Genomic DNA, 14761 nt, shown 5'->3' with positions numbered 1-14761 from the left:
AACTTCTCCTCCTCCTCGATCTCTGCTTCACAACCGCTACTTCGCTGTCGCTATGCTTTCACCCGTTCATCACGTCTGTTAGTTTGCCTGTGTGTACGCGTGTGTGTATGCGCGTGCGTTCTCTCTCTCGTGGATTTGATTTGGCGACCGGGGAAGAGAGTTCCTTTTGTCAGTGTGGACGTACACGGCGGTGTTCTTCTTTCTTTCTTCCGTTTATCTTCTTCACAGAGCCGTCAGCGGTCACCAGGTGGAAGTGTGGGGGGCGAGCAATCCTTTTCGTTCTCCGCCACACAACTGGCGCATTCTCCTGCGCACGCTCTCCATTTCCACCACGTCCTTTCTTCTTGGCTGGGTAACGTCGTTGTAGGACATATTATACCAAAAAAAAGATAGAGGCAGTAGTAGTAGTCACGCACACACACACATTGTTTAGGAAGAGAGCGGGCCTGCGACTTCGCCCCTTCACCCCTGCGGCGTCCGCTGCAAACGGAAATCGTTGTTTACCTCCTCCCTCCCCCCCCCCCGTTTTTTTTTTTCGCCGGAGTAGCACGTGCAACAACAGCGCACACTCACATACACCAAAAACAAGCAAGTAAGAAAAAATGCTGCGAGCACCGGTGCACCACGCGCACTCGATGCGTTCGCACGCTGCGTGCTGCACGGCGGCGGCCGCCATCGCAGGTGGCAGTGGTCTTCTCGGCACGGATGTCGTGTTCCTCTCCCGCGGCCACCACGTCCGATCTTCGCTGCATGAACAGCGCCGTTACTCCTTCAAGTACGCCACGAAGCGGCAGCACAATGAGATGCGTCAACCCTTCTTCATCCACGAGAAGCGCTACGGCCTTTTCAGCAATGAGCACAACATCGGAAAGGCGCGGCGTGGCCTGCCGCACATTACGCCCATCTACACGAAGCACATGCATCTGTGGGAGACCGACACCGACGCCAGCACGAATCGCTTCTTCCGCAGCTACGTTTTTGGGCAGCGCGACCTGCACACCCTGCTCGGTCGCCCGCACGGCTTTGAAGCCGATCAAGCCGGCGGTCGGCAAGGCGACTCCGCCTACGAGCTCAACACCGATCAGCGTTACAAGGGAGTGCCGCGGCCCGCCATCACGAACCTGCACTACGAGCCGCAGTGGAACCGCACGCTCTACCGCAACGCCGCCCACGGCAACGCGCTGGCAGACCCGACTTCGGCACTGACAACCGCGGTGCTCGGGCCGGAGTTGGTGGAGGTGCGCGACATTAAGTCCGTCGAGCACTGCAAGGCGTGGTTTGAGAGACTTGCTTTCTTAGTGCAGCAGCACTACGACGCGGTGGGTGACATCGGCGCCTTCCGCTCGCGGCACACGCGTCACGTGCACGAGTTCTTCGTCGCCTTCCACGACGCCCTGAGCAGCTTTGACTTCCAGGACGCCTACCTGCTCGACCAGTTCGCCAAGGTGCGTCCCCGGCAGCTCGACGACCTCTTTGCGATCTTTATCGAGATGGAGGCGAACTACGTCCATGAAGACTACTGCCCGCGGTGCAGCCTGCCGTATGCGACGACGCACTACTGTGGCGAGGGGGACCCGAACACGCCCTTCCGCAAGCACCGCGGCCGCTGGGCACCACATCAGCAATGGGGGAGGGAATGGTACGACGTGGTGATGCGCCGCGCAGAGGCGCTGTGGTACCGCGCGACGGAGGACCCGTTTTTTGGCACTTCATCGCACACCCAACGCCAGGTGGAGGCCCTCGTCTCGGTGTACGTCAAGACGAAGCATCGCGCCAAGCTGGTGGACTTCCTCCACGCCATCCGCGGCTCGAAGGAGTACCTGCTGGGTGCAATTCAGATCACCCCGGCGATGCAGCAGGCGGTCGACACACTGCTCGACAGCACGGCGCACCAGCACCTCCTCACCAACGCCCACACCTTGGAAAGCAAGGCAGCCAAGTACACCGGCGAGGCGCAGAGCGTTCCGCACTCGCCACTGCAGATGCGACTGGATATGGAGATGAACAAGTACCGCCGTCAACAGAGAGAGGAGGGCGTCGTGCGGGTGCCACCGGCGGCGTGGAAGCTGGACACGTCCGCCATCGTGCCCTACAAGATCGACCCGCAGACGAAACAGGTGACGAACTGGCGGGCGGTGAAGGAGGGCATCGAGAAGTCGTTTCTCGCCACCGGTCTGCCGCAGGAGGCGTACACAAGTGAGGAGTGGCGCGAGATGCTGTACTTAAAGGAGCGCATCGCCAGCCGCGGCACCCGACGTGCGCAGCTGGAAGGGGAGCGCCAATCGGCGGAGGCGACCATGGTGCGCAAGTACGGCGTCAACGCTTCCTCTCCGGCAGGATGGTGTGTGTTTCCAGATAAGGACTGGTACCGCGTCTTTGAGACGTCCGCGGAGGCACTAAAGCCGTTTGGCGTGACGCGCAGCGGTGAGATGTGTCTTGTCCGCACGAAGGTGTACCCGAATCCGGCCGCCGTGCCCTACACGGACCCCAACCGCAACGTCTCCATGATGCTGGACACCACGCCCGCGGCCTGCGCCGTCTTCGGTGGCTTTCAATCGGGCGAGGTGGTGCGTCTCACCCCACACGAGAGTAGCACCGATAGCAGCGATGGTGGTGGCCCGGCCGCTTTTGAGGTGGTCATCGTCGGCGTCGACAAGAGCGGCGCGGGGGCGGAGTGGGCGCTGTACGCTATGCCCCGCGACGCGGCCTCACAGGCCAGCAGCGGCCTGCTCGCCCTTGGCACTGACTGCCTCGCCGTGCTCTCGAGCTACGCGAAGGTGGAATCCACCGGGCTGCTGGCCCCCGTGACGGTGCTCGATGCCCAGCGGGGTCTGACCGAGGAGCAGCTGGGGCAGGTGGTGGGGGTGCGCCAGGGCTGCTTGTACGTGCAGTGGCACCTTCTGCCGGGTGGCAGCTCCGAGCTGGACCGCAGCGTGGCGACGCCGCTGGGCACGCCGGAGGTGGTAAAGCAGCTATACCAACTGCGCGCCGTGTCGAACAACGATGGAAGTGGCGCTCCACAGCCACCGCTGCTGCTGCAGGAGCCGCCGTCGTGGCGCACGCCGTTCCGGAACGACTTTGTAGACGAGCGCCTGAAGGAGCTGGAGCAGGCCCCTTTTCAACGTGAGCAATGGGCGTCGCTCATCCAAGGCAAGTACACGCCCAAGGTGAAGAAGTTCGGCTACGCACAGCACACCACACAGGACGACTTCCAAACGAAGGAGTACAAGGACCGGCTGCTGGCCCGGCAGTTCTTCACGAACCCGCAGGCCTTCGCCGTTATCCCAGAGAGGCACGAGCGCTCGGTGCGGTTTATGGGTAAGTGGGAGCACCAGCGAGTGTCGGGTCTGCCCACGGTGGACCGCGAGGAGTTGGAGCGCGGCTGGGGGGAGGCGGAGACGATCTCCGACGCGGAAGTCGGCGCCATTGAGCAGGCCCTGCGGGACATCAGCGGGCGTCGCCCCGGCAACTTCACCAAGTCCGCGACAGAAACGCAGTCCCTCCGACTGAATGAGTCGTGGTGGTCGCCGCTGGAGTACGGCTGGGAGCAGCACAACCGCGAGCAGCGTGCCTTCCTCGACTCGAGCGAGCGCCGCATCATCGAGAGCTCGCGGCTGCCCTTCGGTGGCAAGAAGCCCCCGTTCGGCACAACCTACGGCATCGGCGAGCGCATCAGTGAAATTGCGGCCGACTACGCCAAGGGCTTCGGCTTAGGCCCACACGGACACTCACCGCAGCACGACAGCTCCCATTTTAACACCCTCGACACGGAGCAGCAGCGCGTGCAGACGCTCGGGCTCGGCAACGTGCTGGTCCGGCTCTTTCATGAGAAGCTGGGCAACCAAGATATTCAGTCCTGGGCGGCGCAGCAGTGCGGTGAGTCAGACGCCAGCGTACGCCACCTGCTGCTCTCGGTGGAAGAGTGGCGCACAAAAGGTCGCACGCCATCGCTGCTGCTCCGCAACGTGCTGCAGCGCTACTTGAAGGACGAGCTGGAGCTGTTCAACAGCGGCCTTCCAGTGGGTGTGCCTCGACTCGCGGTGCCGTCTGTCGTCTCCGACCGGGCCGCCACAACACACGACGGCAACATCTGGGCGGACGTGGACCGCAACGCCTTTGCGCTCGCCCACGCCGCTCAGTTCCACCACGGCGACAGTGATGAGCCCTACATCGTCGGCCTCGTGCAGCGCGCCAGCAGCGGCAGCGGCTCCGTCGTCGGCCCGACCGACAACAACTACACGGAGTTCATTCAGCAAGACATCATGCAGCGCTTCCAGACGGACCTCGCCCGCATCGTCGGCCGCGGCATCCCCGACTCGGTCATCAGCGAGCGCACGGCGAAGAACAACCGCGGCCTTGAGCGGGCGAGCGGCAACGTGACAACGCTGGTGCGGGTGCAGGAACTAGCGCGACTGCTCGCCAAAATGCGCGTCACGGCGGACAACATCGCCCTCGTCACCCGCGGGCTCGCGCAGTGTCCGGAGAAGGAGCCGCTGGACGGTATTCATGACTTTGCGGTGCCGGTGTCGCTGATCCTCAGCTGGGCAGGGCCGAGTTCCAGCGGCAGCACCGGCGCTTCGCCGCAGCAGCAACGCGGTGGTCACGGCCTGAGCAGCAGTGTGCAGCAGCACCTACTCGACAGCTCCCGCCAGCGTGGCGGCAGCGGCGGCGGTGGCGGCAGTGGTGGTGGCAGCTCGGAGAAGATGGTGGTGGAGGTGCTGGAGGAGCTGGCGTGGAGTCGCGACGGCCTCGCGGCGGACGTCTTCTACGCCATTCGGCAAAACAAGGCCAACCCCACGCTCCAACAGGAGTTCATGAACGCCTTCTTGCCCGTGTACGAGCACAACTTTAAGAAGGTGCAGGAGAAGTTTGACGACTACACGGCTGGCAAGTTCGTGCCGAACATCACCGTGGCCATCGAGGCGTTCGTGAAGTTTCTGGCGAACATGTCGAACCGTCCGGAGCAGCTGACGAGCGCGGTGGAGTACTTTGAAAGGGACGACGAACGGCGGCTGGACGGGGGCGGGGCGACGGGGCAGTACACGCAGATTCGCCTCCTCCCCCCACACCTCGGTCCGTTCCAGTTTGAGAGCACGCTTGTGGAGTCCATCGAGACGGCCGATCAGTTCCGCCGCTACGGTGTCCAGGCCGGTCCGACGCGTGCCCCGGTGACCGGCTTCATTGCGGCGAACAGCAAGTCGCTCACCTACCGCACCCACCGCGAGAAGGACGTGGTGTACGTGACCTCGGCGGATGACCAAGGGCTGAGCAGAGCCCTGCGCTCGTCTCCCGCCTTCAAGGACATCACGAGCAATCCCGCGCTGTCCCACCTGCTGAAGGAGAGCGGCGGCCACCAGTACCCGGGCCTCATTGCGAGCTTCAACCGCTTCTTCTACCGTGTCGCCCCGATGCTTAGCTTCTACGAAAAGGTAATAAAGGACTACGCCGAGACGGTCCCGCTGGCGCGTGCGGAGGCGCAGGCAGCGAACTTCGGTCTCGCGCGTGCGCTCGAGAGCGAGGCGTCGACGACGATAGAGCAGGAATTCCGCCGCAACGCGGAGCGCTACTGGCGCAATGTCCTAGAGGGCCGCAGCGTAGAGGAGGCAAGCTTGATGGGTGGTGGTCGGGCCTCGTCCAGCGCCGTGGGCCGCCGCCCACCGCAGCAGAGCGGCGGCGACGGGCCTGGCGGCAGCGCCACTCCACGCGGCGGCACGAGCGATTACATCTTGGCGAATGCCATCGGCCGACGGCCCGTCGCGGCAACGGCAGCGGCGTCGAAGGCAGCCGACGGTGCCGGTGTGGGTTCGAGTGACCGCAGCCCGTCGCCCTCCTCACCGTCTGCTGCGCGTCGCGGCGGTGCTGGTGGAGCGCCTCGCACCTCCACGTCGAGCGACGTGAAGTCCCTGCTCGGGGCACTGAAGGGCGGCGCGAAGGGCGGAAGCAGCTCGTCGAGCGGTCGGTCCAACAACCGCGGCGGTGGCGGCGGCAGCCGCCCACGCGGCAGCAACGGAGGACGGCCGGGCAGCAAGTGAGGACCGCAATGACGTGGGTGGAAAATGGAGCTTTCTTATAGTTAAAGAAAAAAAGAGGCGACGTGGTGCCTGACGGCAGCGGCGATGAAAGCTCTCTTGCCGCCTCTTCTTTGTCTTGGTGTTGCTGGAAGAAGTGTTGAGATGGTAAACCTTGTGAGTGCACCGAATCGTCTGTGCGCGCGTGAACGCGGACGGCACTTTTTTATTCTCTTCTGTCAAGGTGCCGCATACACAGAGGTGCAACGACGTGGTGCTTCTATGGGGGGAGTTTTTATTGATGTTTTATTTCTTTTTTCGCTGGTGGTGGTGTTAGTGCGATGGTTTGGTGGACACGAAGAGGTTTGTTAAGCCTCTCGTTTGTGGTTTGTGGTTTGTTTTTTGTTTACACACGCGAAAATGAAAATACAGGTTTCACCACAACAACGAAACATATATGAAAAGACTGGAAGGGCGGTCTTTGGCCACGAAGACGCTTCGTGTCCTGCACTGCTGCTGCTGCTGCTGTGGTCCCTCAACGTGACGAAATTCTTGCTCTCTTGCTTTTTGGAAAGGGGGAGGGGGGTGCGCACAACGGTGAGGAGTTGGAAGCAACTTCAGTTTCTGATGCACCTTGGGGTCTGTTCTGCTCGTCGTCCTCGCCATCGTCTCCCACCCTACACGCCTACCGCCTCTAACACCCGTGTGACTCCTGACTTCTTCTTCCTCGCTTGCTGCCCTACGACGTCTAATCGGAATTCTGAATGAATGGCACCGCCGCCAAAAAAAAAAAGGGGAATCCAACGGTGCACGGAAACACAAGGTCGAGACGACGAACTCTACGGCATACAGCAGCACCTTTCTTTTCTCTCCGTACCCCTTCCCGATTATTATTATTATTGTTGTTGCCTCCACTGGGGCCTCCATGGGGCAATAGCCCATACACAGCTGTAACGGAAGAGAAGGAAAAGAAGAGCTTTTACTCACAGTGAGAAAAAGAAAAGCCAAGTATTGAACCTCGACGTTTCCTCCACGGATTGTGTCGTGGGGTGTACTTCTTTCACCACGGGGTATGGCGGTGCCTTGTCGGCGTGTGCTCTGACGTTTGTGGTACTTTCTTTCATTCATTCGATCCCTCTTGTCAGTGGAAGGAAAAACGGCTTCCGATTTAATAGACGCCCTTAGCTTTCGTTCTCTCGCCTGCATTCACCGGCGCACGCACGCATCCACAGGCCGCAGATAACTATATATTTTTGTATATATTTTTTTAAAGACGAGCTTTCCTGCCAAGGTTTCGGAACTCAGAGTTGCAGGCAACTGTGTAAACGGAAAAGGAAAGCGCAGCGTTCGAGGTGATTTCAACTTCGCATTCAGCGACGGCTGTTTGCCTAATTGGTGAATTGATCGGTTTCATATTATATATATATATATATTTATTTATTTATTTATTCAGTTGTCTATCTCAAAAGGCGTTGTCTTGTGCGTCTTCCGCACTTTGACTTCAGTTGCTGTCGATCCCTTTTTTCATTTTCAAGGTTTTTTGTAGACGTTTTTCTTCCTCATGTCGCTGCGTCGGGCAAAGACGATAAAAAAGGGAAACTGTCCGACAAGATAGGCACTCGCATTCACAATTACGTGTCCATTGCAGTATATATATATATCGAGGAGACCCGAGTGAAACAGCGTAGTGAACTGCTCTATTTATTTGTTCATTAAGTTGTTTATTTTTTGACAAGCTCGTACGTATCATGTACGGCTCTGCGGAGCGACCCCCCTCCCCCGCCGCGCTGCCGCAGTCCGACCTGTCTTTACTCGCACAGCGGCATTACAACTCCCCCCTGTACAGCGTTCAGCGCAGCTCCGTGCCCATCGCCACCGTGCCCGTCAGCTCCGCCGGAGCCGCCTGCCTCACCGGCGTGCCGGCGGTCGGTAGTAGCCGTCCACTGCTGGCGTCGCCCACGCAGAACCTTTTCTCGGACGGGTTTGCGGGTATCACCACCCCGCTGCTGTTGTCCCGCAGCATCCGCGAATCGACGCTGCATCGCGTCGAGGGCGGGCTCTCTCGCACGGCGAGCAACTACGCCCCGAGCGTCGACGACACGGACGACGTCCACGGCTCGGCAACGCCGATGGAGATGACGGACATACCGCAGCGTGACGCTAGCAGTGGTAGCGCCGGAGCAGGTAATGCGTCGATTAGCCTGCCCGTCACCGCTGTCCACCCACAACTCCCCTCGACCTCCTCTGCAGCGGCGTCCTCTTCCGGTGCAAGCGGCGAGGCCACGACGATGAACTTCGAGTCGCTCTGGACCAACATCGATCGTTACCTCTTCGCCGTTTACACCACCCTGCAGACAGGCGACGAGAGCGCGCTGCGGCCGCTGCGGACGCCGCGGCACCGCATGGGATGGTACACCGTCATCTACAACGCCTGCAGCGGCAGCCCGGCCAAGTCCCGCGAGCTTTACACCCGCCTTGCCCTTCTCCTGCTGCACCTCTTAGAGTCGCACGTGCTCTTTCCCATTTTGCAGAACGTCGACCACAGCCGAATACAGTTCCTGACGGGGACGGAGGACAGCATCGTGGACGAGGTCGCGAGTGCGTCCGTGCGACTGGGCGGCAGTGGGGGCGTCTGCAGCACCCAACAGCAGCAGCACCAACAGCATCATCAACAAGTGCAGGCGCAACAGAGTGCGAGCGGCAGCGGGAATAGCGGTGGCAGCTTTGGTGGTTGGGGACGCTTTCGAAGCATCGCAACTGGTGGCGGCGGCGGTGGTGGCGGTGGAAGTGCCCGCGCTCGCCAGTCGAAGGACATGAGTCGCAACTCCTCCTTCAACGGCAGTGTAGCCGGCCACCACCAGGGCAACGCCGCGGCGAACACCGGCAACAATAGCTCCTTTGGCTTCATGCGGCGTCTCTTCCAGTCCTCGCACCGCGCGGCGTCGCCGGTGGTGAGTGGGCCCCACGAGGACGTGGACGAGGAGAGGGGCGTGGTGGAGCTCTGTCGGCAAGCATCATCACCCGCACTGCCGCTGACGCCGGCCCCCACCTCCGTAGCGCAGCTCCTCCGCGGTCGCACAGGGTGGTCCTCCACCTCGCGGCCCAGCACCCCACTGCAGACTTCCGTCGGCACCAGCAGCGACAACGCGGGTGCCGCAGCCGTCACACGCCACCACAGCAGCGTGGCCTCCGCCCCGAATGAACTCCACTCTGCCTTTGAGGGCTTCGACAGCACCGTGCGCAGCAACAGCGGATCGGGGTTGATGGCGCCGCCGCCACCACCGGCACCCCAGTCCTTCCATTCCGCCTCCTCCCCCGCCGTCACCGTGGCACGCGTGACAGGTCTGAGGATTCAAACCAACCTGAGCGCCGGCACCACCGCAGCCACGCCGTCGAACATGTCGGTGTCGCGCTCTCCGCTTCCGGGCTCGTCGCAGAGCCCGCCGGTTTCCCCGCCGGTGCTGTCGCGTCAGAGCACCGTGCGCAGCACCGTCTCCACTGCGTCGTCTACCCGCTCGCTGTCGGCCACCACCGACACGCGCACCGCCACCTCGACAGCGCCGCCGAGCGCCATCTCATCCCACCACACCCGCGTTGCTTCCAAGACGGGCCGGGTGCTCGTGAATGACGAGGAGGAAGTCCTATGCGAGGCGAATACCGTCGCTGCGGCTCGCCGCCCCCCGAAGCGCAGCCGCCCACTGCCCTTGAAGGCACACGGTGGGGTGGAGGTGGCGGCGGCAGCAGCGACGAGCAAGCTCGCGAAGTCGTCACCAGTGCCGCCGCAGCCGCCGGCCTCAGGATATGCTAGCGCGCGCACCCACACCAGCGACGACGCCGGTGATGGCGACTCCCTGCACACCATGAACTCCTCCCTTTCGTCGCCGCCTTCGAGCCACGGCGCGGAGCACAGCGAGGGGGAGGGGAGTCGCACGCTGACGGGCGGGAGCGCGTCGGGGCCGAGGCGTGATCACCGTCGTCGTCGCCGCGGTGGTGGTGGTGGTGGTGGTCATCGCGGGGGCCCACCCCCGGCGCATCAGGTTGCCGGCCCGCCGAATGTTGCCGATGACGAGACAGAAGACTCCACCGCGGTGCCGTCGGCCAACTTTGTGTCTCCCTCCTCCGCGTCCTTGGCGAGCGCCGAAGACGTCGGCTCTCCTTTTCTCTCCATGGAGCCGTCGAATGAAACCTACGTGGGGCCCGCAGAGCTCGAGGAAGGGGCGGCGGCAACGGCGGCTACGACCGTACCGTCCCCTGCACAACAGCAGCAGCCAGCAGCAGCAGCAGCAGCAGTGACAGCGTCAAGCGGAGGCTGCACCACTGCCTCCTTGCCGATGAAAAGAGGCGGCAGCGCGAGTGCGCCCGCCTCGCCAACCTTTGCTGCGGGCGTGAGCAGCGGAGGCCCTAGCCCGGCCTCCCTGCCGCGTCAGGCAAGCAGCAGCAGCGGTCATGGATGGTGCAACACCGGACGTGAGACAGCGGTGCCGCTGCGTCAGTCCTCTTCCCCGCGGGCGCTGAGTCCACCACACACGTTACCGCATTGCAGCGGCGACGCCGCCGGGTCGAACGTCTACGGCGCCCGTCGCTTCAGTCTGTGCTACACCTTCATCCAGGAGTGGCAGACCTTTCTGATCTTTCGCGGTGTCGTCCTCTCCTGCTTTCGGTACCTAGATCAGTACTACACCCGACGCTACGGGATGGACACCATCACCCTCATGTGTTTTAAAGTGTTCTACGTCACCGTCTACGAGCCGCTACACCCCCTTCTCGTGCTGGAGCTGCGGTACCTCACGCAGTACGTGCGCGAGGTCTTCGAAACGACGGGGCAGATCGCGTGGGAACAGATGGAGCTCATTCAAGCCACCTACAACATCATGGCGGAGCTGGTGGTGCTGGTGCAGTCTACCTCCTCGTACATGGTAGCCCAGCAGCAGCAACAGCCAAAACCGATCAGCTGGGGCGTCGGCGGAGCCACCGTAACCAACACCACAAGCAGCAACGCCGCCGCCGCCGCCCTCACCTCGCACGCACTGGTCGAGACGTCGCGCAGTCGCACCAACAGTCGTGGCCGCGGCGTCGGTGCTGGTGGGGGTGGGACAGACAGCAGTGCCAGCAGCGTGGGGAGTACACCTCGCCTGGACTCGTTAGAGATGCAGAGCCGGGCCCCTTCCACCACCTCCCCGACCGCTGCAACGACTGCTGCAGCAGCAGACCGCCTTAACGACTCGCGCTACCACGTCAGCCGTCGACGGCGCCTTCTTTCCCTGTTCTCCAGCAAACGGCAGCACGGCGAGGCCTCCGCGGCCAAGGAGGAGCCGCGGTCAACGCCGCTGCAGACGACGAGTCCGGGCGACAGCGTTGAGGCTGCCGGCCACCCTTCCGCCTTTGAAAACCGTCGTCCCAGTGTCTCGTGCGTGGCGCGCTCGGTGAACTCGGAAGGCGGCGGCGGCGGCCTCTCGGTCGCCGACAAGGCACTGGATGGGGAGGACACGGCGCGCGTTCTCGACAGCCCCAGTTCCGCAGGGGCCTCTCCGCTGAGCTCGCCGGGGGTGTCGATGGTCGTCGTGGACCTCCGCGGCACGGTGGAGCTGCGCGATCGCCTGGAGGGCCACACCGCCGCACACAACCTCACCACGCAGGCGCTGAAGCAGTGGGAGGGTCTTGCGGCGGATCGCCGGCTGCGCAACGGCACCATTGTCAAGGAAACCGCCAAGCCCCTGGCCGTGATGGTGATGGAGGACATGGGGAATGAATACGTCGCCGGCATCTACAGCTTCTACCGCTGCGCCAGTGATGCCCACCGACGCACCGAGGACGGCCGCCACCACTACGTAGAGTGGGCGGTGGCCGTGAAGGAGTTGGAGACGCACGTGTGGCGACGGGTGCAGCTGCCCTTCCTCCACACCGCCTTGCGTTCCGCATTGAATGAGGTGCTCGTGGTGGAGCAGCACCGCAACATTCTGCTGGATCGTCAGTTTGGTCTGCGTGCGTTGCTGGACGAATGGAGTTCCAGCGTGAAGCGCAATGACCTTGCCTTGGCCCCTCAGGTTTCCGGTGGTGTTAGTGGTGGTGGTGGTGTATCGGCGGCGCTGCTCGGCCCGGTGGCCGGCAACACCAGTTCCTTTCTCACCCCCTCCCCGTCCACCAGCCATTCTCTCGTCAAGGAAGCCAGCGAGTTCTTGGAGGCATCGATGCAGGTCGGGCGGCGCAGCGCAGAGCAGCACTTCATCTCGGCCTTTCCACGCCACCCGCCCCCACGCCTCCTACCGTCTGACCGGCAGAGCCGCGGAAATCCCTCGCAAGCCCCTCTGGCTACGGCGTGGGTTGAGGACACGACAGCTGCAGCCCCTCACCGGGAGGAGAACAGCAGCTGGCGATGGGAGCGCGTGAGTAGCGCCTCGGCGGTGATCAGCTCGGCAACAGCCGCGGCGAGTGCGGCGAGCGCTGGACTCTCCGCACTGGGTCGTGGCAGTAGTGAACTGTTGGTGGAGCGAGTCGGGGCGCGGGTGGGTGGGGGCGACATCAGCGAGCCGACAACACCGCAGTCTGCTACCCACCACGACCCTGTCACGGGCTCTCCCACGACGACTCCTACACCTACGACGGGAGAGACGGCAGCAGAGGCGGCAGCAGCGAAAGCAACACGCGCAGGAGGCGACCTCGTCGGCACATCGCCGGAGGTCGTGCAGACGCATGGGCAGAGCATGGGGGACCAAAGTGCGTTGGGTGCAGCTTCTGCACCGCCGGCGGTGGCGGCCCTGCAGGTCCTCTACAGCCTCTTCAGTGACGTCACGGTGGATGAGTGCTTTGTGCTGATGGCGGCCGTCTTCATCACCAAATTTATCCGCGACGCCGCGGACCTGTTTGAAGACTACGTCGACAAAACGACGGCTGTCTCCGCTGGTCCTTTGTCACCGCAGCCCCCCGTCGGACCTGCGGCCGCCGCTGCGGCCGTGGCCAACGCCGGCGTTCAGCTCGCGACTGCGCTCGTCGACCTCATCGACCGCTACACCGAACTCGTAGAGACGACGTTTCAGAGCCAACCCCTTCTTCGCCAAGCCGTGGAGGACGCGGTGGAGGAGGTGATGTGTCCCACGCGGTGGACCAAGAAGGGGTCGCTGCGAGCGGCGCAACACCGGGCACAGGAGATGCTGATGGCGGCAGCCGCGGCAGCGGCGACCTCGGCAAGCACGAATGAAGACGGCGCCACCACCTCCCCCGCCACACCCACACCGGATTTGCCCAGCGTGTTGCTGAGCCGTGATGCTCGGCACGCAACGCTGCCGCTCGTCTCTCTCGCCACCCGCCATCCACAAGCCGTGCAGCGGCTGCAGCTGTCGGTGCTGCTGGCCCGCTACGCCGACGCCTTTCTCACGCAGGAGCGCGGCGGTGGCCGTGTGGTGAGTGGCGACATCTTTAAACGCCTGCGTCTCATCGGCCGGCTGGTGTCGTTGCTGGAAGACAAGGATACCTTTCTCGAGCACTACCGACTGTGTCTGGCACGACGCTTGTTGGGCACGTCCGGGTCGGCTGCTCCGCCGTCTACTACTGTTGCGGCTGCGGGGCGAGAGCTGGAGCCCGCCACGCCGCCGTCCTCCTCCTCCTCCGGCTTGTTGAACCTGGAGGCGGAGCGGCAGCTCGTGAGCTGTCTGCAGTCGTACCTCGGTGCCACGGGCACACACGCCTTCGAGGCGATGCTACGCGACTACGAGGGCACGCAGCGCACACGCGACCTCTTTGAACAGGAGCCGGCCTTTGCGGCGCTCTCGGCGCCAATTCACGTGCAGCTCATCACCTCAGCCCAGTGGCCCATGTACACGATGCCGCCCTTGACGCCGCACGTCTCTTTGCAGCAGGGCATGGACGTGTTTCGCGGCTACTACGCCACCATTCACCCTTCCCGCACGCTCCTGTGGGTGTTCAGCCTCGGTACGGCGACGCTGACGGCGGAGATGGCGTCGGGCGCCAAGAAGCAGATTGTCGCGAGCACGCTCCTGTCAACGCTGCTGCTGGTCGTTAGCGACGCCTACAACGCACGCCCCGGCTGCGCAGGGTCGATCACCGGCGCGCAGATCGCCCGACGGGTGGGAATGCCTTTTCACGCCCTGCGCACACATCTTCACTTACTCTCCCAGCACCGTGCCTTCAACTTGCTTCGGTACATTCCTGCTAATGCCGCGGCGAAGGCGGTGAAGGACGTGAGCGCGTCCGCGGCCGCCATGACGGAGAACGACAGTTTTACCTTGAACCCAACCTACACGCACAAACTGCGCAAGATCCGCCTGCCACTGCCCAAGACGCGGTTGACGGGTCTCCCTTCGAGTGAAGCTGCGGCGGATCGGGCGATGCCCTCCGCGACGGAAGGCGCAGACGCAGCAGCAGCGGCCGCAGGAGGAGGAAGAGTCACTCCAGCATTGGAGTCGGAGGATGCGGTGGTACATCGGCACGTGAACGCGTCCCGTCGTTTGTTGCTGGACACGGCGCTGGTGCGGGTGTTGAAGAGTCGGCGCGTGGTGTTGTTTGAGGATCTGTTTCAGACCGTCGTGACGCAGCTGTCACGGCAGTTTGTGCCGACTCGACGTGATGTGAAGGCGCAGCTGGAAGGTCTCGTCGACCGCGATTACGTGCGGCGCAGCGCAGACGATCCGAACGAGTTTGTGTATGTCTCGTAGAGGAGCCACAGAGTAATCTCGTGGGATTTGTTTGATTGTTTGTTTCATCGCGGCGGCTGAAACTGCACGGTGAACGTGTTGACT

At 62.9% G+C, this 14761-nt stretch overlaps 2 protein-coding genes across 2 annotated transcripts; both read left to right on the top strand.

Annotated features, from left to right (window-relative positions):
- Positions 1 to 81: 81 nt before the first annotated feature.
- On the top strand, positions 82 to 6032 carry ABB37_06771 (putative mitochondrial hypothetical protein; the record flags this gene model as incomplete). Its single annotated transcript, XM_015805162.1, has 1 exon — positions 82 to 6032. Exon 1 carries the CDS (start codon positions 603 to 605, stop codon positions 6030 to 6032), a length of 5430 nt encoding a protein of 1809 aa, XP_015656455.1. The 5' UTR covers positions 82 to 602.
- Positions 6033 to 6801: 769 nt separating this feature from the next.
- Positions 6802 to 14677, top strand: ABB37_06770 (hypothetical protein; the record flags this gene model as incomplete). Its single annotated transcript, XM_015805161.1, has 1 exon — positions 6802 to 14677. Exon 1 carries the CDS (start codon positions 7757 to 7759, stop codon positions 14675 to 14677), a length of 6921 nt encoding a protein of 2306 aa, XP_015656454.1. The 5' UTR covers positions 6802 to 7756.
- Between the last annotated feature and the right edge of the window lie 84 nt (positions 14678 to 14761).

The sequence above is a fragment of the Leptomonas pyrrhocoris genome, assembly GCF_001293395.1.
Source record: "Leptomonas pyrrhocoris isolate H10 chromosome Unknown, whole genome shotgun sequence".
Classification (NCBI taxonomy): domain Eukaryota; phylum Euglenozoa; class Kinetoplastea; order Trypanosomatida; family Trypanosomatidae; genus Leptomonas; species Leptomonas pyrrhocoris.
The sequence above is the reverse complement of the archived record's forward strand: the minus strand, read 5'-3'. Positions and strand labels throughout refer to the sequence as shown.